The 24,874-nt window shown below is 53.3% G+C and overlaps 1 protein-coding gene across 1 annotated transcript in view; it reads right to left on the reverse strand.

The window, feature by feature from the left end:
* The window catches only part of PLEKHH1 (pleckstrin homology, MyTH4 and FERM domain containing H1), a 54,510-nt gene that overhangs the window by 10,942 nt on the left and 18,694 nt on the right, over positions 1-24,874 (reverse strand). The window contains exons 3-18 of the mRNA XM_080665168.1: positions 18,792-18,854; positions 17,735-17,884; positions 14,511-14,594; positions 12,426-12,507; positions 11,503-12,260; positions 8,470-8,548; positions 7,760-7,851; positions 6,154-6,304; positions 5,820-5,962; positions 4,886-4,996; positions 3,257-3,343; positions 2,768-2,929; positions 1,798-1,878; positions 1,308-1,490; positions 828-936; positions 7-119 (exon numbers count right to left, since the gene is read on the reverse strand). Coding sequence (XP_080521294.1) covers positions 7-119; positions 828-936; positions 1,308-1,490; positions 1,798-1,878; positions 2,768-2,929; positions 3,257-3,343; positions 4,886-4,996; positions 5,820-5,962; positions 6,154-6,304; positions 7,760-7,851; positions 8,470-8,548; positions 11,503-12,260; positions 12,426-12,507; positions 14,511-14,594; positions 17,735-17,884; positions 18,792-18,854 — 2,448 coding nt within the window. The remainder of the gene's footprint in view (positions 1-6; positions 120-827; positions 937-1,307; positions 1,491-1,797; positions 1,879-2,767; positions 2,930-3,256; positions 3,344-4,885; positions 4,997-5,819; positions 5,963-6,153; positions 6,305-7,759; positions 7,852-8,469; positions 8,549-11,502; positions 12,261-12,425; positions 12,508-14,510; positions 14,595-17,734; positions 17,885-18,791; positions 18,855-24,874) is intronic.

Consider the following 24,874-nt stretch of genomic DNA (forward strand, 5'->3'; position numbering starts at 1 on the left):
CTTTACCTTGAAGAGCTTGAGGGCCTCGGTCTGCAGGGCCTCGGAGGGCAGGGAGGTGAGGGACGTGTACAGCCCGTCTTTGCTGTAGCACAGCATGGGGTGCCTCCAGAGGGGGGAGTCTGCCAACGCACAGCCGCGAAGAGCAGCAGCAGTTAGCCCTGGGCGGGAACTCTCCTCCCAGCCCACCCCTTTAATCTGCGGGGAAGACAAGGGTTTACTGTCTGGGGCCCACGGTGGTGCTGGGTTTACATCTAGAGTGTGGGGCTCACAAGCACGGCTCACAGGAAGGCGGCTACTGCTCTGCTCCTGGGGCTGCCACAGGGCGAGTGTGCGAGGCGTGGGCATCTGAGTGCAAGCATGTGTGTGCAGGGGAGGCCCGGCCTGCAGGGTCAGCCTGGATGGAGGGGTGTGTATCAGCCTGGAATAAACGAGCTGTGGCTGCAGTGGAGGGGGTGGAGTGTGCTGTCAGTGCCTCCGGCTCCTCAAAATCAGCAGCAAAATAAAGACCCCAGGGACCCAGGCTTAGGCTTCGCTTATTACAACTCTCACTGTAGATTCACCAGCTACCTCCTTCCTCAGTCCTCTCCCCGCCAGCAAAGCTGCAGGTGACAAAGTAAAACACTGGCCCAGGCCACTGGGCGTCTGAGGGGTCACCTCAGTCCCTTCATCGGAGACAGGGGCCCTGGAGCTTGGGATGGGGATGCCCTTCTACGGCACCGACGGTTTTAAAAGCGTCAGGGTCCAGCAGTGCTTTCTTTGGGTTCCTGCCCGACAATTACCCAGCCACCGCCCTACAACCCAGGCCGAGATGGCCGTGCTTGCCTTACCTGGGTCTCCCTCATCATCCATCAGCTTGCCAATGAGCTGCTCGTAGGCGGTCCCCACCTTGGCGCTGCTGCCCCCTGCGGCCACGGTGAGATGATAGAGCCACGTGTCCTGGAAGAGGACGGAAAGCCATCTGCTGGGGCTGGGTGGGGAGATGGGGCAAGAGCTCCCAGGGGCTTCCTTGAAGGGGCCAAGCCCAGGTGGGGCTCAGCTGGCTTGGTGAGCAGAAGTCCGGGCCACCAGTGTTGGAGAGGAAAGACCTGGGATCGAACCCAGGTTTCTAAGCTTGTGGTTCTACCTCAGGGGAGAGATGGTCACTGGGGACAAGCCAATGTAAGGAATATTCCCAACCGGGGACTGCTGGTTGCCAAGCTGTCCAGGAGGGAAATAAACATGAATGTGGGGGAGATGGGGGGAAAGAGAGAAGGGGAGACAAGAAGCATAGGTCCAAGCGTGGCTGAGGGGGCCCGGCCCTCCCTTGCCTTCTCATGCTTGGTGCCAATGAGGAGGTAGGTGGGGCTGTGCTCCGGGGGGTGGATCCCCAGGGTGCAGTGGGAGGAGAGCAGCCGCCCGGTTCCTCCGGCCTCGTAGTCCTCATCTGAGTCGCAGGATCGGTCGACTTCCTCTATGCGTGCGTCCTGCACAGGCAGGTGGCCCAGGGGTCGCTGCGGACATGAGGCTTCCGTGAATGGGAGAGCCCGGGGACAGGGGACTCCTCTCTCGGAACCCTTGGCCCTGCAGGGCTGGGAATCGTGGGTGAGGACAGATACAGGAGGAAGGAACATGAGAGCTCGCTGGCTGCCTGCTCGGGGAACTGCGGCCCGACCCCACCATGTCGGGGCCATGCTCTGTGGAGGGAGCCCGCCAGCTGGCGTTGCACTGGCTGTGGGGTTACGGGGTAGAAGGGAAAGTGGAGTCCCAGGAATGGGGTCTAGTGGGAGAGGGAACGGTGCTGTCAGAGGCCGGGAGTACCTTGTCCTCATGGCTCCGATAGTAGTAGAAGGTTCTCCCAACGAGAGCACACCAGACCAGCTTGGAGTGGCCATGCTTTACCTGCGAGGCAGAAACGAGCCGGCATCACCAGAACCAGGGGGCCCCGAAGTAAATCCGGGCCTGGCAAAGGGAAGTCACAGGGAGGCAGACGTAAAAGACCCTGGTCAAGCTCAGGTCCTCAGTGGAGATGCCCAGACTCCCCGAGGGAACCGGCCCTTTCACAGCGAGGGGCTGCGGTGTGCCCCGTCCATCCCAGCGAGACCAGGCCAATCGGGTGTCCTGTCCCAGGAATGTGACCGAGGAAGAACCTGCCTTAGCAGAGGCTGGAGTGGTAAGAAAGCTGAGAGGAAGGGAAGGGCAGGGAGGCCAGTATAAATGGTGTGGGAACAGCAGACGCACACAGAGGGGACTGAATGGGACGCAGAGGCAGAGAGAGCCGCAGCACCCACTGAGCGCGCTCCGACAAGCCGCTCTGCCTCCTGGTGGCGTGTGGGCCCAGTTCACGCGCTTCCTTGTTCATGTCCCCCCTTACTTGGGGTTAACATGTGCTCCTCCGCTCTTTGCAACCAGAAGAGCCCTAACTAAACCGTCTTCAGGGCGGCCTGGGATGTTACATGTTTCTAAGTGGCCACCTACCTCGCTTCAGTCCCAGCTTCCCACCATTCACACTGACGGTTTCAGGTTGGGGTGGAGGACCCCTAATGACCTCAAAATGGGCACATTCCTCAGTCTTGAGAATAGCTGTTGTTCTAACAACCCCACCCTGTTTCCAGGGAACCATCCATCCCCTGTGGGGTCAGACGGTGTTTGAAGCCAACCAGCAAATCCCTATGAGGAAACCCCTGGAGGAGCCGTGGATCAAGAGGGGACCCCGTGCCCCTTAGCACTCCCGTGCCTGAATCCGACTCTCAGAAGGCCCACGTTCCTCCCCCACCAGCCACAGCCATACCTTGGTCAGCCAGCCCTTCACGGTGGGCTTGGTGCCCCCCTGGGGTAGGGCCGGCGGCCCAAGGGCCTGGACCTTCAGCAGCCTCTGCAGCACTCGGATCCACTCCTCCAGCAGGCAGGGCGAGTCCGCCGTCAGGTAATAGGTTTTCTTCTCAGAGACGAGCTGTGCAGGAGGGGGATGGGGCGGGGCCGGGAGACAGGAGGGCAGAACAACAGAAACTGGCTCTGGGTGGCACAAACCCCAGCACCCACTGGGCCGTCCTGCTCTCCACCCTGGTACTCGCCCCTTCTTTTCCTCCTTGCTCCCCGTCTCTCCGACCTTCACTCTCGCTCCCATTCTGTGTCCTCTTCCTTCCTCAGACTCACAAATTAGGATCACACCCAGGTGTCTTTCACTCATGCCCGTGTTGCCCCACCTCTGTCACCATCACAGCCACATCCAAACCAGCACCTCCCTGCCTAAGATTCTAGCTGTTAGGACCCTGCTCACCTGGAAGGTCTGTGCACCCTCCTCTCGAACAATCTGGCAACGGGAGTTCAGTTCCACCTGCCCTTGAGGTTTCCGGATGATATCACTCTGTAAAGCAAGGAATGATTTCACTCTAGGTCATGGCAAAGGAGGAAGTGATTCCACGCTTTCCTGGGCTATGCATGGTGGGTAACGTGTTCTGCGTCCTGGTTCTAGCCAAATGGAGCAATGGTTAGACCTGGGTCCCTCTGACCCAGCTCAAAAAGCGTAGATTGAGCCTGTATTTCTTTCCTTTTTTAAAAATTCTAAAAATACTTTAAATTACAGTATACAATCAATATTCTTTTGTATTAGTGTCAGGTGTACAGCACAGTGACTAGACAATCACAGGCCTCACGAGGTGTTCTGCTGACATTTCCAGTACCCACCTGCACCACACACCACTATTACAGCATTACTATTCTCCCTGGGAGGCACTTCACATCCCTGTGACTGTTTGTAACGACTAATCTGTGCTTCTCAATCCCTTCACCTTTCTTGCCCAGCCCTCTAACTCCCTCCACCCTGGCAACCATCAGTCTGTGCTCTGTATCTTTAAGTCTGTTTCTGTTTTGTTTGTTCATTTATATTGTACTTTAGATTCCACATTTAAGTGAAAACATATGGTATTTTCCTTTTTCTGACAGACTTAGCAAAATACCCTCTAGGTCTATCCATGTTGTCGCAAATGTAAGATTCTGTTCTTTTTAGACCGAGCCTTTAAAATTGGGTCCAAAGCCACCAAGTTATTACTAAGCTATGAAGCCCTTACATTTTTTCCTACTACATCCTTTATATCAAGTGTGGCAAATAAGTGGCTTATATATCACCATTTCCATTTCCAGTGCCACTGCAGACATTACTAATCAATCAGAGCATGCCTGCCTATTGAGCAATCCAGGCCCAGAATCCTTAACAAGGTGTTCAAGACAGCCACGACCAATCAATGAGATTTGCGTAAGAGACAAGGCCTTTTTGCCCTCCTTAAAACATAAACATTGGTTATTGATCAGGAAGGGCCTGTCAAAATAAGTCCCCGTGTCCAAGGCTCCCTAATTCCGAACAGTGTTAGGAAGCATGGGAAGGAGGCAATAGGATCTCCTTTTTTAAAATGTTTTTTATTGATTTTAGAGAGAGGAAGGGAGAGGGAGAGAGAGATAGAAACATCAATGATGAGAGAGAATCATTGATCGCTGCCTCCTATACTCCCCCTACTGGGGATCAAGCCCATAACCGGGCATGTACCCTCACCGGGAATGGAACCGTGACCTCCTGATTCATGGATCAATGCTCAACCACTGAGCCACACTGGCCAGGCTGGGCTCGCCACTTAGAACAGTTCTTTTACAGAACCAGGTAAAAGAACTCGGCTTCTGAAGGAAGGCCTGTCCAAGCCAACTCATCTAGAATTGCCTTTGTCTTCTTAGTGCTTGATTTCACTGTGAGAACCAATGACCAGCCTCATGGTCTGTGTGTGGCTCAAAGCCTCTCCCACCTGCCAGACCTCTGCCCTCTGGCATGGGCCACACTGCCCCTCTTCCAGCTCTCCTCACACAGTCCTGGGGCTGGGTGGGGTCCCTTAGACGACAGTCCTGGGGAGGAGGGTCTCACCGGGGACTTGTAGTACAGGATCTGTCCCTGTCTCAGGACAAACCAGCGCCTCTTCCACGTCTTCACCCGGCTGCCCATTTTCAGCAGGTAGCCCGACTTCTCCAGCGACTCCTGCAGAGGGGAAGGGCGAAGAGGGGAAGGGCGAAGAGGGGAAGGGCGAAGAGGGGACTCGCTGAGGTGTGGCCATCACACAGGCCCACGTAGCCCAGCTGAGTCACTGCTTTGTCACCAGTTAGGAAAAATAATGGAGTACCTACTGTGTGTATTCTTAGGGCACTGTGTCTGGCTAAGGGTTCAGGGAGGACTATATCAAACATGGGTGGCCCTGCTGTGGGAGAGGCCTGCTGGCTGGGGAGCACACCTGACCACGAGCAGGCGGCAGGTCAGGGCTGCACAAGGGAGAGGCTGGCTGCGGAGAGCGGCCTTCAGGAAGGGGCTGACCTGGTCTTCGAGGTCAGCCTTTCCCTCAAAGATGAGCCAGGAGGAGGAGGACGGCCACTGAGGCAGCAGGGAAGGGAGAGGTTTGGGGAACAGTGGGCACACCCATCAGGCTGGGTGGAGGGTTCGGGCCGGGGAGATTCAGACAGGGCAGCTCGGTGGTGTGGAGCAAGGGCTGGGGATGGGATCTGGCTTTTCTGCTCCGGAGTAGCATGTCTCTGAGCCTCAGGCTTCTCACCCACAGAACGGGGTAATAATCCTGAGAGGATGTGAGGACAACTGAGACAGTACGTGAAAAGCACGGAGCACGGTGCCTGGCACACTGTCAGGACTCAGGAAATGTTAGCTCCCAGCGTCCCAGCGTCCAGCAGGGAGCTAAAACGAGGTACTCTGTGTAACCCCTGGGGCTCGGCGGGCCAGTGTGCTGAGGGTCCCGGGCAGGCAGCTCCCACCCTGCCCCGCCTCAGCCCCATCCGGTGGGGCCACCCCAGCTCACCCTGCCCGGGCTCGGCCCCTCAGTGGAGTAGGATGAGGTGCGCTGTAGTTTGTGCTCAGGCTCCGAGTAGTCGCTGTCCAGGGAGCAGGCATCTGGGGGGATGGCGTAGTCGCCCTCTGAGCTCAGCGAGGACATGGAGACACCTGGCCAAGGGGGAGGATTCGAGGCCTATGTCCCATGCCACCCAACCCCAGCTTCTCACCCACCCGGGACCCCTGAGTCTGGGGCTGAGGGTAACAGGCAGAGATCAAGCAGGGATGCCATGCATGACTGCCCATGGGAGGAGGTGAGGGGCCCCTTGTTGCCCACATCCCTCAGCTCCCCTGCTCCGTACCTCTCTTGATAGCCCGGGGGCTGCCTAGTCCACTGGTCTTCCTGGGCTCAGAGCAGGGGACTGAACTCTGGAAACTCGCCTGAGAGCTGCAGTCGTCATCGGAGCCAGAGGACTCGTCCACAAAGGGCACGGTGCTGATCTGCGTGACTCTCTGCAAGACAGGCCCCTTCCCATGCAGCTCAGGCTGCAAGACACCCCCCACCCCCTGACTTGTACTCTGGCTTCAGGTACTCAGGGTGTGGCCAGCACAGCCTGTCTGGGCACAAGGACACTGCCACCCAGCCAGGCCACCCACCAGACAGCTGCCCCTTCCGGACCTTTCCCCTTGGGCTGACGGGGGCGGCGGGGGTGGGGGGGCGGTGGAGGGGCGGGAGGCGTGGCACACCATCCTCTGTGGTCCCTAAAAGAGCTGCCCCATCCCAGCTGAACACCTAACCACTGTGACCCCTACTCCCTGCCACTAGGGGGCCAGAAAGCCACACCACAGCCCAAATGTGAGGACAGGAGCTTCACAAATGTGTGGGGACTAGGAAACGAGACCATCTCCACTGACAGACATTTGCTAAGATTGCTTATCTCAATGCTGGTGAAACTGTGGCCAAAGGGGCTCTCTGTAGGGTGATGAAGTTTTTTAGAAGACAACTTGGCATTGCCTGTCAAAATTTAAAGTCCACCTCTAGAACTCTGTCCTCCGGAGACATGTATACGAAAGTGCACAGAGATACAGATGCACAATGAGGTTCCTCACACCATTTATTTCAGAGAAAAACAGAGATGTGTCCTAAGCTGTCTATCAGTGGAGGACAGGTTAAGGTAGCTGTGAGCATCTGTGTGAGGGTACTGGACAGCCTGCAAGGGGAGGTACGGCAGGAAGGCCTGGCACACGGCTAGGAGAACTAGCAAGGGGTAGAATGCCATGTAGTGTGACCCCTCGGTGTGCATGCACGTGTATGTGCAAGGGAGAGAGAGCGACTCTTTGTGAACGCATTTGTAAACACAGCAGAAGGCCTGATAGAACAAACACTAGACCATGAATGACAGTGGCCCCTGGGCTGGGAGTCAGGGAAAAGCAATGTGGGAGGAACCACTTTTGGCTTCTTATTCTTCTATAAAAAGTTTTACAAAGTATAACTGTTAAGATTTCAAAACTAATCATAAAAGGAGACGAAAATGCATATAAAACATGTTGCCCTTTTATCTGATTTTGTTTTAAAAAGGGTGGGGATGTATGGAGTTTATATGGGAGTGTATGTTTGAACACGTAAAAAGTTCTGAAAGGAGCCCCACCCTCCGGGACACGCGTGTGACAAGATGGGGGGGGGGGGGACAGGCGGAGCAGCCATAGGCTTAACCTTTTACTTTTTCCTTTGCCCACAATCATATTTATTCAAATTTTTGTACATGTAGAACTTTTCTACTGAAAGTCTGATAAAGATAATAAAACTAAAATGACTTACGTGTGGGCTGCGATTCTTGCCCAGAGTTGTGTGTGTGTGTGTTTACAGAAACCTGACCCTGGGGCCCCACTCCAGCCACTGACTGGACAAGGAGCCTGGGGGCAGGGGGCAGGAGGGGGGGCAGCCGTCCTCGGAGAGCAGCTTCTTACCCCCTTCAGGACTGTGTAGACAGGCACGGTGCAGTTCTTGTAGACAAGGCCTGAGAAAGGCCCAGGGGATGAAAGAGAGGGAGGCCTTGAACCTGGAGGGGCAGGGAAGAGGGACGAGATGAGCTCCATGCTGTGGCCCAGGACAGGGTGTGGGGACATCAGAGGGAGGAGGAGGAAAGCTGCAGGCGGAGTTCCCTGAAACAGCACTCCGGGGACAGATCTTAGGATAAGGACCACGGCCTTCAGTCCCACCCTTGCCAAGGGAGTTACCAGTCATGCGCTACATGGCGCTCACAGCCTGTGGGGATTCTGTGGCTGGCCCGGGACTTGGGAGACTGTGGTGGGGATGGCCCTCTCTCAGGGGCTCACATAAATCAAGGTCCTGGGGCCCCTTCCACCCACAGCCTTTACTGCAGTGCAGGTAGGAGGCTGGGCTGGGGGCCCCCTCCTCTAAAGTCCCCTCCAGCTCTCCGATTGGCTACAACACTGTTCAAGGCCACGCCCACCCAGCAGGTAATGGGCTGAATCTGCAGTTTCCTTTTCTCTTCAAGGCAGCCCTGGCTGTGTGATTTCCCCTGAAACTCACCTGTTGGGGGTGGGGGGAAGTGGAAATGGGGTGCCAGGTGACCAGAGCCCTGGGTGTTGCCCAGAAGCCTCTCCTCCCCCGCACGTCCACCCTGACCACCATGGGCACCCCACTTGGGACTCACCCAAGCAGGTGGCACTACTTCGGGGAGGTACGTCCGAGAGACACATGCCTGACGTGGCCACGGCATAGATGCGGCTCTCCTGGAATGAGAGGTCCCAGGAGGGTCAGAGTCCATGGCTACGCCCACCCCGGCCCCTCCTGGGTGTGGGAAGAGCATGGTTTTGCAGGCAGCCAGACCTGCGTCCACATCCAGGCTCGGCTGCTTACAGGCGGGAGAATCGGGTGAGTTACATCATTTCGGGGCCTTAGCTCTGAAATGGGGGTAATAGACTCAGGTGTTGTGAGAATCCAATTAAATTATTAGCGTGAACATTTAACACCTGGACTATAACCTGTGCCCAACAGCTACTCACCTCTCTGACCCCTCCCTTCCGGGGGGAAGGAGACTCCGAGGGGAGGGTTCGGTGGCGTGTCTCGGAGCCTGACCCATTTCCCAGCTCTTGGGTCTCAGGCTCTCACCCCTAGAAGTGGGGTGCTGACCACGAGGAAGTCAGAGCCCCGAGGTGAGGGCATGACCTGTTGTAAGTCAGTTTGGAAGCTGGGACACATATTTTCTCTACAGTAATCATGTCACATCATGGCTAGGCTTTGGTCCCACCCACAAAGCCTGTGTACCTCACTCAGCTGAGAACCCCACCTACAAGGCGGGGAACGCCCACCCTCAACTCTAGCCTCTCCCCAGGATGGCCTCACCTTCGCTTTTGCATATCTCTTTTCTCCACTCACGATAAATGGACAACAAAGGCCCCCTCAGGTGACTGGTGAGTCACAAGGACCAGAGAAGGTCAGCTCAGGGGGCAGGGCAGTAGGGTTGAGGCACCTGGGGGGGGAGGGACGAGCTGGGATGAGATCCCCAGATAAGGGCTGGGAATGTAAGGTAAGGCGTGTGAGGCAGTGAGGGTGCCCCAGGAGGGGCACTGGGGTAGGGCAGATAAATTGGGACCAAGTAGTAAAATTAGGCATCAAGAAGATTACTCTCAGTAGTGGCGGACCATGAAAAAGCGAAGCTTGAGGAATTCAGGTTCACCATGATTTAGGGATTTAGGCAACTATCATTGAACAAACAGGAGTGTTTCACAAAAGGTCATCTAAGGTCTAACAAAGGTTATTTTGGAGGTTCATAGGAAAAGGGCTCTGCAAACCCTAAATTGGCAAATAAGATTATCCAACTCCCTCGGATGGGATGGCCTTGTAATTCTCAGTCTTGGTCTCCTCCCCACCACCCATGGTCACTGCCCAGCTGGTCTCACCTGAGAAGAAAGGCTGGGCGCCCTGGCCACTGTGGCTTCCTAAGCCGATGGGAGAGCCTGTCTCAGGGTCTGGGTGGAGCTAAGCCCCCTGCTGGTCCCTTGCTGAGTGCTCCCTCGTTGCCCACCTCGGCTTTAAGGCTCCAAGAGCATTTGTAATTACAAGACCGCAGTGAGCAAGAGGAGGGATGGTTCTGATGGCATTCCAGCCTGGCCTGGCCCTTCCCCCAGTTTCAAAGCCTCTCCACCTTGTCACACCTGCCCCTTTGGCTCCTGGTCCAGCTGCTGCTTCCCTGCCTTACCCTTCCTGTGGCCCTGCCAGGACCCTGGGGCTTCAGGGACAGCTCAGCAATCCTTGGCCTGTGGCCCTCCCAGCCCTCCCCCCAGCAGGTGTGTCCTGAGTCATCCAGGTGCCCCTGTGGAAATCACTGCTAAGCATGCAGCCCATAAGCCTGGGGTGATGAGGCCCCAACTAACAGCATTTCAAAAGGAGACCTTGAAAGGTGCTGCTGAAAGGTGGGCCTCCCAGGCAGTGATGGGGGAGGGGGGGGAGACACGCCCCAGCACACAATTCCCTGTGCTGCCAGGAGCCTGACAGACAGTCACCTGCGGTGCTGCCTCACACCACAGCAGCACGCAGGGGTCAGCCCCTGAGGGAGAGGCTGACAGCCACTCTCCGATGTCCTCCAAGAGGCAGGAGGCTGAAGAGTCAGAGCCGGGCTCTGGGGGCCGGTCCCCACCACTGGAGTAACAATCTTTTTGTGTTTAATTTTACTACTTGGTGCCAATTTATCTGCCCACTCCAGGCCCTTCCTGGAACACCCTCACTGCCCGTGAGGGTGTCTTACTTAAAGCCTGGTCCCTCACTAACTACTACATGACCTTGGGCACGTAACTACGTCTGTAGGGAGAGCAGTTCCCCAATCTGTAAAGAAAAACAGCCTCTAACTCCTTGCACAGACAGGCAAGGAGTCCTGGCCTGTGGCGGGCTCCGTGCTCAGCTTTCGACATCCGTGATCTCATCTCACCCTCACCACGGACCTGTACAGCCTTAGCAATGCCCATCCCCAACCCCTTCCCATTTAATGGAAAACGTGAGACACGAAAGTGGAGAGCACAGAATTGAGTACAACTTCAAGGACCCATCACCCAGCTCCACAAAGATTAGTGTGTGGCGGTCTCGTCTCATCGGTATCCCTACCCAGATCACTGATTCTGAAGCGGTTCCCCCCACAGCACAGCGTTTTACCCTGTGGTACAAGGAAGGAAGCCAAGGCTCAGAAATAACAACAGCCAACACTTCTGTGCCACTTCCCATGACCCACTACTGCAAGTACTTGTTACTATTAACCCTATAAAGCAGGCACTATTATCCCCATTGTACATACAGGGAAACCGAGGAACAGAGGTTTAGTCACTTGCCCCGGTCACAGAGGTAGTGATTCAACCCTAGTGATGTGATGTTGGAAGCCCTGCCCTTAGCGCCCACGATGCACCACCTCTAAGAGTCAGAGGCCAAACGAGAAGACGTGCACACCGCCCCACACAACACCAACTTGGTGAGTGGCACACGGCGGGCGCTCGCTTAGGACACGAGAGCTGGCCTCCGCCCAATCACTCCAAATCCCGGCTCTGCCCCTGGCTGGCTGGGAGCTCTGGGCAGGCCCCGTGGAACCTGCTCCTGGAGGCACCATGAGGACGACCGCCCGGCCCCTGCTCAGTGTGTGGCTGTGCTGAGGACACTGGTCACCTCGTCAGCCCCGCCCAGCCCCCAGGTGGCCGCTTACCCAGGATGGAAACCGGTGCAAGGGGGGTGTGGGTGGTTTGCTTCCCAAATCCACTTCCACCAGCTCTGCTGTGGAGACCTTCTGGCTCTCTCGTTCCTCCTTCCTCCCAGCTGGTGGCTCCTCCATCTCCATCTTCTCTGGTTCCTCCTCGAGCTCAACGGGGGCCGCCACCTCGGGAAGGCCGGAGTGGGGGAGGGCTACAAGGGTCCCAATCCCCACACTCACCAGGTGGTTGGAGCGCTCAGGGCCCACGGGGGGCTGGCTGTGGTGCCGCTTGGCCAGCTGGACACTGTCATAGGGGATGCTTGGAGCCCGTACTTTTGGGAGGGTCAGGCTGCAGCCAGGGCCACCTTCCCTGGTAGAGGTCTTCGTCCCAGGGAGTGACCCTCCCTGAGCAGTGACCAGGCCCTCATCCCAGGAAGACAAAGCATGTCTGGGGGTGCAAGTCTTCAGGCACAACTGGACAGGAGAGCCCTCTCTTCCCAGACGAGATGGAAGGGTCTTGGCCTCTGATAGTCCCCTGGGATGGACCACGATGGAACTGAACTCCTCCAGGGCCCTCCTCACTTCAGGGACAGAGTCCTCGCTCTGCAGAGAACCTGGGGCGGGTGCAGGCAGGGTGGCCTTCAGAGCATCCTGGGCCTGAGCACCACTGTCCTGCCCCTTCAGCTGGGCTCCTGGCCCTGCAGGGACAGAATCCTGCTCTGGAATTTCCTTGGGGGCCACCAGCAGATTCTCGGAAAGCGCCATCTGAAGAGCTATGGTTGAGGCAAAAGCAGGCATGTCGAGAGCTATCTTAATTCAGCCCCACACCCTGTGCACACACACACCGCACACACACACGGGCATACACACACACACACACACACACTGGCATACACACAGACCCTGGTGCACACACACACACACACTGGCCCACTTACCTTCTAGGGCTTCTTGAAGAGCTGCCACCTGCTCCACCAGGCGCTGATTACAGCTTTTCAGGTGCTGGTTCTCCATCTCAAGCTGGGCACACGGAAAGCGGAAGGGTTAGAACACTCAGCTTACAGCTTTAGACATATCGTTCAAAATACGCTTAAAATCCTCTTTAAAGATCAAACCTTCGAAAAGGAACAGTGCTGCCCTGAGCTCCTCCCTTCCTCTGGGCTAACCAGTCTCGTTTGGGATAGAATTCCATTTGGCAATCCCTGCCCTTTTCTTTCTAGTTTCATTTTTAAGCTTTTTAAAATTGTGAAATACACATACACAGAAAACTGCGTAGCACGTCAATGAACGGCGTAACAAGTGATGCTGAAACGAACACGCATGTGACCACCATCCAGGTGCGGGAATTTTCCAGCCTTCCACCACCCTGGGCTTGCCCTTTTCCAATCACATGACCCTCCCTCCCCAGAGACAACCGTTCTTCTAAGTTTAAGAGACTCACTGCCTTGCTTTCCGGGTTTTACCATCTAAGTATGAATCCTTACACATATTGATACTTAAAATGTTGTTAATCCGCACCCGAGGGTATTTTTCCATTGATTTTTAGAGAGAGCAGAAGGGAGGGAGAGAGACAGAGAGAGAAACATCAATGTGAGAGAGACACATAGATTGGTTACCTCCCGCACGTGCCCCAACCAGGGCCAGGGATTGATTGAGCCTGCAACCGAGGTACTCGCCCTTGACCGGAATTGAACCTGGGGCCCTTTAGTCTGCAGGCCGAAGCTCTATCCCACTGAGCCAAGCAGCTAAGGCCATATAAATTTTGTTGTACCCATTTTTGAACTTTATATAAATGGAATTATACAGCATGTACTTATGTGTCTGGCTTCTTTCAAACAACACAATGTCTATAAGATCCATCCTTATGGTAGCTGCATTTCTTAAAATTTTTTTTTTTTTTAAATTCTCACCCAAGGATATTTTCCCATTGATTTTAGAGAGAGTGGAAGTGAGAGGGAAATATCGATATGAGAGAAACACATCCATTGGTTGCCTCCTGCATGAGCCCTGACCTGGGCCCGGGCTGGGGAGGAGCCTGCAATCGAGGTATGTGCCCTTGATTGTAATCGAACCTGGGACCCTTCGGTCTGCAGGCCAACGCTCTATCCACTGAGCCAAACAGCTAAGGATGTATTTCTTTTAAATGAAATCCAACATACCTTTTAGCAAGAGGTCAGGGCTGTGCAATCATCAGCTCTGTCCCCAAGAACTTGTAGCCTAGCAGGTGACCTGAGATGTGTGTCCACAGAAGGGGACAGATGAGCCCCTACAGGTGTGAGCCACATGTGTCAGGACAGAGGGGAACAAATGAGCTTTCATCCTTTTCCAAACTTTAATTTTTTCCCCTTGTGTTTAGAAAGAGGTTTTTTATTGTTTCTGTTTTTTGTTTGTTTGTTGTGTTAGTAGCACTGTAGCGCCTAGTCCCCAGTTTCCTAAACAAAGCTATAGCAAGTGATGAACTACGAAGATGATGGCATTTGTGGAAAGTACAACTGGGGCTGTCAGGGGCTGGGAGGCAGAGGGAAGAGAGAATGGAGTTAGTGTTGAATGGGTACTGAGTTTCTATTTGGGGTGCTGAAACATTTTGGAAACAGACTGTGGTGATGGTTGTGAGAGTATTTAATGCCACTACAATTTACACTTAAAAACCAGCTACAATGGTACAACTTATGTATATTTTTAAACATTAAAAGGAATGGAGAGGACAGAGGAGAAAGTGGAGAGAGCGGATGGTAAGGACCGCATGTGGGCCTCAGTGGGAACTGATGCGACTCTACCGAAGTGAGGCTCATTGCTTTTCCCCAAACTTATACCCAGCACAAAGCTACTCGGGAGCTCTGGGAACCCAGCCACGAGAGAGGAAGGGAAAAGTGAAGTGGAGGGTCTCAGCATTTAGGCTGAAAGAAGGGCAAATGGTTAACAAAATGAAGATCGGTCAAGGCCCTCACACAGGAGGCAGAAAAAGGCTGAGGGCGTCAACAATCATGTCCATCCCAGGCTCTGGGGAAGAGTGTGTGACTCACCTCTGCTAACTTTAGGGTCACCCATTCCTTGATCTTTGCAGCTTTTTCTTGAACAATTTTTGCTTCCTCAGCTCTCATCTGCTTCTACAAGAAAGAGAGGACCTTCAGTTAATGACAAGTCACTGTTTTAGTGAATAACTGGAGGCGGGAAGCCCTGAGAAGAAATATCAGGCGACTGGATAGGGTGCCCTAATAGAAAAAAATAAATTCACTTACGAATATGTTTAATATTCTTAAAGTGGGAAAGGCCTTCCTAAGCACAGAGAAATCCCAAAAAGTCATGAAGGAAAAGACTAATAAATCTAAACCATCACTATAAATTACTATCTGGCCAGAAAAGAAAAGAATCCCTTAAACAAAATCAAAAGACCAACTGGAGGATGATTTGCAACACACACAAAGGTCTAATTTGAAATAAACAACCCAAAGGATATGAACAGGAAATCAACAGAAAAAGGAGGCAACAAAACCCATGAAAAGCTGTTCATCCTCCATCATAATTTTAAGAAATCTGATAAAGCCCTGCCGGTTTGGCTCAGTGGATAGAGCGTCGGCCTGCGGACTGAAGGGTCCCCGGTTCGATTCTGGTCAAGGGCGTGTGCCTTGGTTGCAGGCACATCCCCAGTGGGGAGTTTGCAGGAGGCAGCTGATCGATGTTTCTCTCTCATCGATGTTTCTGACTCTCTGTCCCTCTTCCTTCCTCTCTGTAAAAAATCAATAAAATATATTAAAAAAAAGAAATCTGATAAAAATGAGACATCATTTTCCTCTATCAGACTAACACAATTTAAAAGTTTAATATTGTCCCAAATTATCAAGAATGTTGGAAAATAACCCTTCTGACATGAACTGGCTAAGTCTTTTTGGGAGCAATTTGAGAACACCTGTCAACGTTTTAAATGTACATATTATTGAACTAATAAACCCCCTGCTCAGGAATCGTCAGTTGCAATTTGATAGAGCAACAAAGACAAAAAACTCAACACTGAAAATCACCAAATTTCCACAAATAAGGGAGAAATAAACATGAAAACAGGATGCTGTGCTTTGCTACACAAGACACGTTCACAATGAACAGTGGCTAACAGGGAGGAGAAGGAAGGAAGGACTGGGGACAGAGGAAAATGTCATTTTATGCTCTTCTTTCTAGACTCTTGTATTACCTTGGCAGTTAAAAACAGAAAATAAAGCTGAATTAGCACATGAGAACCACCATCCCCTCAAAATAATCAAGAGAGGACATAAGGGGATAGAAAAGCGAGGTTTGTATTGAAAGCACAGCAGCCCAGGCGAGAAGGAAAGGCAGACTTTGGGGCTTTGATTCTGCCTCTGAGGCTTATCTGCCGTGGGCACCTGACCCTCAGGCCTGCATGTCATCTCCAGGCTGGGGGACGGCACCGCTCCCTCCTGGAGCACTTTGACGATGAAGTCACAAGTGCCCAGCATGGTGCCGGAGGCCAGGTAATCAACCAGTCTACAGCGGGCACAGGGCCCTGACCTAAATGCATGGGGATGTGGGATATTCTGGAGCAGCTTAGAGACCAGCAACACCAACTTTGGCTACACTTCTAGGGCAAAACTACCTCATAAACGTATGATGGACATACGCTCCAAACAAGTGCGTCTGTGCAAGTGAGATGGGAATATAGAAATGTCCGACTCGACTCAAAATTTCAAAGCTGGAAGGACCTTAAGTTAAGGTCATCTAGGTTAGGGGCTTGCAAACTGGCCCACAGGCCAAACCCAGCCTTCCACTTATCCCTGCCCCCTCCACCCTCCCCGTACCCGCTTGGCCTGCCTATTTTTGGAAATAAAGTGTATGGAAACCCAGCTATGCCCATTCATTTATACATGGTCAAGGGCAGCTTTCACGCCGCCACAGCAGAGTTGAGTAGTTGCAACAGAGATCATGCGGCCCACAAGCCGAACATCTTTCCTATCTGGCCCTTTATGGAACAAGTCTGACCGACCTGACGTACTTGGACACTGAGGCCCGCAGGGGTAAAATGCCTTGCCCCGGTCCACTCCTGGCACAGCGGGGACTAAAACCAGGTCTACTGACTTACAGAGCAGCATTCTTTCTAGCCTGATCTTGACCTATTATTACTGTAAAACGATTTTTTTTCTGACCTAAGCTCCAGCAGGACTCTGTTGCCCAACAATCGCCAGATCTGCCACTTGTATGAACCACTCAAGGGAAGGAATCTCTGAAATTCATGGGAATGGATTAGATTCCATGTGTCAGAATTCTATTTTCCCATGATTTTTCAGGGACACCTCCTGCAGATTACAAAGCCACATCCACAAAGGAAACGTCAGTGAATGCTGGCGAATGATGGTGTGTGTGCCCATGACGGTGGGAAGGTCCGGCCAGGATTAGCTAGGACCTTTATGGAGCGGGCACATGTGGAAAATTATGTCATCTGGCCACGCGGCAGGGTCATGTGTTGGAAAGGAAGGAGCTCGGGCACCAGGAAAAGTTGGTAGGTACAGCCAAAGGCAGAGGGAAGGGACAGAATTAGGATGAGGTTAATGAGACTGTGAAGGGGAGGAAGCTGGGCAGGGGGAGCCGGTGGGGGGTGTTCCAGACATCTTCTCCGGAGCAAAGGAGCAATTGTAGCTGGGATGCAGGTCAGTGGCCCTTCTGGGCTCCTGTGTGCTCAGGACAGGAGGCCGCTTTTCAGAAGCAGCAGCAATGTATGGACTCAGGGCTACTGAGAAACTCTGGCCCACCAAGGCTGCTGGGACAGCTCTGCTGCTCCGATCCTCCAGCCAAAGGTTATGTCCCTCATGTGCGCAGGGCACATGCCAGGGAGGGGAAGGAACAGCTCTCCTTACCAAACACCAACCTCCGGCCTGACACAACACACGTATCACTAGTTGATTCTCCTGACGGCTCTCTGACGTAGTATGGCCCCTATATTATTGATGTGCAAAATGAGAAGCAGCGACTTAGGTAACCTGCCCACAGCTGGAGAGCAGCAGGAGCTAGAGGTGGGACTGAAACCCAGATCAGTCTGCCTCCAAGGTCCTTTTCCCACTGCATCCCCTGCCTGGCTCCTAGTGTACCTCCCAAGAATGAAATCGCCACGAGAGAACAGGCTCGAGAGGGAGTGAGCGCCCCACCACGGGAGGGTCAAGCAGAGGGGCTCTGCTCAAGAAGCTGGGCCGACGGGCGCAGATGCTGCCGAGGGCACTGGCGCTCCGCTGCTTGGTGCCCTTACCTGCTTCTCCAGCTGTGCCTCCAGCTGGCCGATGCGCTCGTCTTTGCCCTGCACAGCTTTCAGTAATTCTTGGTACTTCCGGTGCAGGCTGCCTGCGGAGCCCACATTCTTCAGGTTGGAGAGTTTCACCTTCTCTTCCATCACACTCACCTGAAAAGGACCAAGCATCTCATAGGGTTGGGATGTGCTGTATGAAACGGTCACTAACATGGGAAGGGACACTTCCTGATACCCCAGCCCGTGACTCCCAGGCAGAGCCCTTACCCAGAGCAGTGGGGCCAATTAATTCAATGACCATTTATTAAGCCTCATCTGAACCAAAAAAAAAAAAAAGGAAATGACAGGGAGAAACAGGTGGGTTGTTGGGTCCCCTAAATCTGGAGCCCTGGTGGGGATGAGCTGGGCAGAACAGACAGCCCTCGAGAGGAACTGCTCCTGCCTCGCTGTGGCAGACATTTGCTACTCACTGCATGTCCATGGCTTCCCAATATTTCCAGCCCCTGCAGTGAGAGGGGCATGGAATTCTGTCCAGTCAGTGGGCATGAGAGGAAGGGCCCGTATTTCTGGGCTCAAGCGTTTAAGAGTTGGTGCACAAGCACCCAGCTCCCTTTCATTGCCATGGCAACCAAGGAGGCTGCTTGTTCCAGATGGCCCAGCTAGAGGATGGGGAGCTCCGTTAGCCTGGATCCCTGAATCCCCATGTGGAGCAAAATCCCCGGCGCACCCTCCCTGGAGAGGTACCATGATTGAGAACTAAACATGATAAATCACTGAGATGTCAGACTTAACTTGTTATCTCAGCATAAAACCTCGTCTATTTGGACTAGTCCACTCACCCACTCCCTGCACTGACCATTAACTAAAGACTCATTCGCACCCATAGAAAGCTCCATGCACCTTAGTTTGTTCAGCAGTTCTGACACATGACTCCGGGTTTTCCTTGTCCCTGTAAGCTCATCCGTGTGATGAGTAGGTCCACATGAGTTCATGGGAAGGGGCAGGAACGACCAATGGTCACCTCCCCTGCACACTCTTCTCAATCCCCTCCCCCCATTACCTGGGTCTCCGCGTTCTCTGCTCTCTGCTCGGCCTCCTGCAGCCTCTGCTCCAGCTCCTGCATCTGCTCAACCAGAGACAAAGAGGACATACATGTGGGTGAGGTGTCCCTACTGTGCACATGACGTCAGGGCAATGCAAGTGAATTGTGCAGACCCTCCCCAAGGCCAGGCTGGCACCGCCCATCTCAAGTGGGCTCAAGGGTGTCTGGGTAACACTTGGCTCTCATACCCTGAATTCATGGGAGGGAAGAGCCCATGGAACCGTCCTCCTGCTGGGGGAGTAAAAGCCTTCTTCCCCTTCCATGTGCAAGGTTCCCAGGGAGGGTCAGCAGCAAGGCCATCACCCTTCTGGAGGCACCCCCACCCCAGTCTCAGTCCCCCTCCGGCCTCCTCTCCCTGAGGCCTCCCTCCCTCAACCCTGGGTGGCAGACAGTGCCCTGCCGCTGCTCACCCGTGTGCCTAGCATGGAACTGCCATCATGTCATCAGTGAGAACGTTCCTTCCCACCTCGGAAGAGCTCACTGGCTGGGACAAAGACTTCCCCACCCTGACTGCAATGGCATTCATAGATATCATCCTGTTTGATTTCTTTAAAGAAGTAGAGGGGCTCATGACACAGTTTAAAAATTCTATCTTGCTATCAGTAGAGGCATGTCATTCAGGCCTGAGGAAGCTGGTAATTCTGGAATTTAAGCCAACTGGCCCAAGCACAGAGACCAATGTCCTTATACACAGATGCCTGTCAGGGACCAGACCTAAGTTGAAGTCTCAGGGGCTGCTCAGCAGTCCGACCCACACGGCATCTCTGCAGCTTTGCCAGTTCATGGGTTGGCGAGTGAGGTGTGGCTGGATTTCAGCTCCCACCTTGCCCCTGGTCAGGGCTCGGCTGTGTGCTGCCCAAACCACACACCATCACACAAAGGCCCTGCAGAAGCAGAGCTGAGTCATACATCCAATTCTCCAGTCAAACGCCACGCCACATGCCAAGGCCTAGTCAGTCAACGGCCCTGCCCTGCCCCGGAGCAACATATATGCCTTAAACATACATCAGAGGCACCATATCCCAGCTTCGTCCTCCCTGAGGCCGGGAAGGCACTGCTTTCCAAGCTCTAGCCCAGTGCTTGCCCACCCATCTCTGCAGATGTGGCCTTGGCTCCAGCTACTCAACCTTCTCCTTCCGGCCTGGAGCCCGACTTGATATTCACTTGTGAACTGAGCGATTCCTTTTCTTTCCCAATCTCTCACCTTCTCGGCTCAAATTCTTTCTCTCCCTGATTAAAAGATGAAAGAGGCGGTGCGGAAAGTCACCTCCAAGTAGCTCACACTTGAGAACCTGGGGCACCTCTTTCCTCAGGGCGGCCCTGCCTCATCCATTTTCCCCCTCTTTTTTGGGATGGGGGAGACACAGATGTTTTCAGTGCACATTCCCTTTGAAAGGATCTGATGTTCCCAGTAAAACTCAAGATTTAAAACAAAATGCTCCTTGGGCTCCCAATGGACAGGATCACCTGTGACAGGTATTCATGTGCTCAGGCCAAGGATGCCTACCTACATCTCTTCCTTCCTCTCCTGGGTTTAATAATCATGATCAAACCTCTCAATTCAAACCTGATTTGGCGGGTTAGTTCTGGCCAGACACAGGCATCAGAGCCAGATGATCTTTCTAAAACCAAACAGTCCTTGGGGCTGTCTTACAGGAGTCCCTTGACCTTCAAACATATGCTTGCAGCTACAAGGAAGATAACAGCACAGCACAAAACAACATTATGGTTTCAGGGTGGCTGCCCGACACAAAAAGAATTCTACTTGGTGGGGGGTGGTTGACACACAGTGGTCGCCCATAGTGACCAGGTTAGCACCAAATAACCCTCCCCACTCTGACGCCGGATCTGGCTGGGCCAATCAGGTTCTCTCTCCCAGGAATCTGAAACCTGGGATCGAGAGACCAGAGACCAGAGCCAGGGGACTGCATCTGAGAACATACACCAACTCCACCACATCATGATCACTAGGTAGTTCCTTCAGTTCTGTGAGCTGTGCAAGATCCTCCTAATACAGTCCCTGCTGGCTTAAGCCAGCCAGAGTTGGAGTTTGCCCTCATCAGAAACAAGTCTAAATAATGCAACGACCGGGAGCATTTCAGAACACAATGAAATATTGAATGGGAAGGCTTTGGATTCTTGACAAGTCTCCTAGATTGACCGTTAGCTGGACCATTTAGACCTAACATCTGCTCTGTAGCTCAGAAGACACAGGTTTTCCATAGGGAGTGGGAATTCCTATGTGTGACCTTCTGCAATGCCTGTTTGATATTTTCTCACTTCGTCGTATGGGAAAACTCGTCTTCCTGTTTTACAAATGGAGAACCAAGGAGCGTGAAGAACAGAATGTTCTGAGTCCTGCTTCCCAGCTAGATAGACCTTTCCATTTGGGTCAAGAGTGGCCCAGGACATGGGTCAGAGCCAGCAATCACTCCATTATTGACAACATAGTGAGCATTTTCCCCCTTCAGATTTTAATATCCCTTTAAAGTGTGCTATCACCCAAGCAGATAGAAAGGAAGGTCTCCGCCCAGCCCTGGGCCAGCTGCCACGGACCCTCAAGGCTGTGGATCCTCCCGGCTGCCCTTATCTTCTCGGCAAGGACACTTGAGACTCAAAGCATTTTGTATCCACCTTCACGCTGGCGTATTCTTTTTCCTCTGAAACTAGTTTCTGAATGTGGAAAACATTTTGAACATCTGAAACGTTTTAAAAAGAGTGTAAGAACCATCTACATATCCATCACGGCACTCCAACTATTATCAAAACCCTGCTGTCCCCATCTGACGAGAATGGCTTCCCTCCATTTTTTATGAAAACACATTTTCCCCATTGCCGTTGAAACAGCCCTCGGTGTGTCCATGCCGGGATATCTTCCCTCAGTGCCAGCATCAACCCCTTACACGAGGGCAGATCGCTCTTCTTTGCACCGGCTACAGGGCCACACCTGGAGCTCTGCGACGCTGGAGTGGGTGGGCCACCCCGCCTGAGTCCTGTTTCTCCTCTCAGAGGGTGCCTTAGGACCGTGTCCTCACCTGTCCTTTAGCCTGTGGACCTGGGGTGCCCTGCCAGCCACGGAGGTGTCAGGTTTAGGCGGCTGACTCTTAGGCAGGATCCACTTTCACCAGCTGCGACGCGCACATGAGACTCATGAGCTGCCTGGGAACTGGCTGCAGTGACCTGACGAAATGCGCTTGGTACCGACCTGGTACTCAACCCCCATGCCCACGGCTCCTCGTAACACTCGGTGATGCTGTGAAATACCAGCCCTGCGGTGGCGGGAGTGCCGGTGCTCCCCTGCGCTCCCAGCGCAGCCCAGTGTGCTGAGCAGTGGCCCGAGCCAAGAACCATGCCATCTTGGGTCTTGGCTTCCCTTTGAAGAGGAGGTTCGATGTCCTTACCACCGCCTTGCACCCACTGGAGAAAACGGTACAGGTAAGCACGAAGGCTCTGGAACCCCATTGGCTCTGCCATGGTGCAGCTTTAGATAAGTCCCTTAGCCTCTCTGTGCCTCAGTTTCCCCACCAGTAAAAAAGAGAGTTAACGAGTCTCCGCACCCCCCGCCCCCGCCATCCTCCCAAAGGGTTGTTGCTGTTGAAGATCGCACAGGATGCCTCCTGTAAACTCATGTGTACAACCTGGCACTTACCCAGCAGGATATGGATAGCAGCTACTTGTTGGTTTTTCATACACAAAGACGGCACTTAGGACCAAGCACAGTTTGGCTGGGACAGGCTGTTCATCTGTCATCTGGAATAACTAGTAATAGGGCCTCCTTCCTCTCTCAAAAGTGTCCTGGTTTAGATGGTAACTTAGGATCCATGTACAGAAAGAATGGCTTTAAGCCAGAGGTTGCCAATCATTAGCTTACAGAGTGTCTTGTAAGACCAACAATGCTGTGGGCATTTAGCCGACACAGACATAGAAAAGACAGGCCACTTCTATGTGTGTGGCACTGGCTTACGTGCTTTCCGTGTATTAACGTGTTTAGCTTTCATCCCGATCCTAGGAGACGGGTACTATTATCCCTGTTGTACAGAGAAGGAAACTGACTACAGCAATTAGGTAACTTGCCTACGGTCACACAGCTAAGAGACAGAGCCAGGGTTCAAACTCAGGAGGACTGGCTCCAGAGTCTACTGTACTGGCAGCCACTGTGCCTCTCACGTGTCCCGGGAAGAGCCGCATTCCACAAACAAGGCACGACTTCAGCTTCTCCTGAAAACTCAGAAGGTCTGGACACACTAGGGTTATATTTTCTTGCAGCAATAACCACTCCCTCCTCTAGCTATAGCACATTCCCTTGAATTCTCCCTGGAACCCACCGTGTCACTTATCTTAGATACCTGCAAGCATTTGAGTTTGCAAACCCCAGTTTTAGCTGTTAAATCTGCTTTAATCAAAGATAATGGTTTTCAACTTTATTTTTTTAAGTAGATCTTTTCTTTTATTCAATTAAAGTCATATGCTTATTCCCAAATATATAAAACTAGAGGTCTGGTGCATGGATTCGTGCACTGGTGCAGTCCCTCAGCGTGGCCTGTGGGGATTGGGCCAAACCGGCAGTCCAACATCCCCCGAGGGATGTAGTAGTGCAAGAAGTGGCAGGTGGCCGGGGAGGAGCCTGAGCCTGGCCAGGCACCACACCATTCCCGCTCATCCCAGCCCTGCTGCACCTGCCACCACCGCTCTGCGGCGGGCTCCGTGTGCAGTCTCCACATGCGATACCGGTGCGCCCATGACCGAGAAGCAGCCGTGGGCTCATGCCCAGTCAGTCCCGATGCCAGTCCCAGTCTGGATGGGGGAGGGGCATGTAGGAGGAGTGTCTGCGGGAGAGGCTTGCGCCCCCGACAGCTGCGCCCATTGGTCAGCTGAGCGGCGCTCCTGCTGTGTGAGCGCACTGACCACCAGGGGGCAGCTCCTGCGTTGAGCGTCTGCCCCCTGGTGATCAGTGCGCATCATAGCGACCAGTCGACCTGTCGCTTAGGCTTTTATATATAGAGATACACGATGGTGGGGCTGCCCTGGTATCTTACTATAGATGAGGAAGGAGAGAAAGGGCTCTAAGTCTTGTCTGTAGGTCCCACTGCTGCCCCCAGGAAACTCCTCTGGGCACATGGTGCTCGAGGCATCCACTAGAAGGACAGCGGAATGGGGCCCCGGGGCAAGGCCCTGGCAGGAGTTCGTGGTGGCAGATCTCAGATTTTCAGGGGTGGAAAGATCCATGTGGGCTGTTACAGGCAGACTCCTGGGCTGTGCCCACAGAGGCAATTATTTAGGAAGTCTGAGGACAGGCCCAGGAATGTGTGTGAAAAGAAAATCCCAGGTGATCCTGATGCAGGTGGTCCACAGACCACATCCTGAAAAACACGTGACTAGCCACAGGATGCAAAGCAAGCTAACTGATTCATCCCCGGGCCGAGCCCCTTCAGCACCCGGCTTCTGGAATGTCTTCACAGGAGTATAGAACTCTAACGATGCTGTGGTTCCTGAGAAATACTATCTATTGTGGACTTTACAAATAATGGGAGGGCAAGGAAAACAATAAAAACTCACTCTCTCCACACCAACACACACACACACACACACACACGTGCACAGACACACACAGACACACACACACACGCATGCTCACACACAGTGAATCAACATCCTACAAGGCACCTGCTCCCCAAGCCAATCAGATCTGTCAGCACAGAGCTGCTAAGGCTGGCTGTGACGGCTTTCTGCAGACTTCAACACATTTCCACTGGTCCTCACAGCCCTGGCACTCCCCTTTCCTAGTACCTGGCCCTTCCACAAATTCTGAGGTAGTGAAGGATGCTTTACTGGCCCCGTGTTCTAGTCATACATTGCAAAGTGGGTGGCTGAACTGAATCGCTGATTCTGTATAATCCACAGTCTGAGGGGGCAGGAGCAATGTTCATTGTTCTTTTTTTTTTTTTTAATAAATCTTTATTGTTCAGATTATTACAAATGTTCCTCTTTTTTTCCCCCCCATAGCTCCCCTCCACCTGATTCCCCACCCCACCCCATGCCCT

This window comes from Plecotus auritus (genome assembly GCF_963455305.1).
Source record: "Plecotus auritus genome assembly, chromosome: 1".
NCBI lineage: Eukaryota > Metazoa > Chordata > Mammalia > Chiroptera > Vespertilionidae > Plecotus > Plecotus auritus.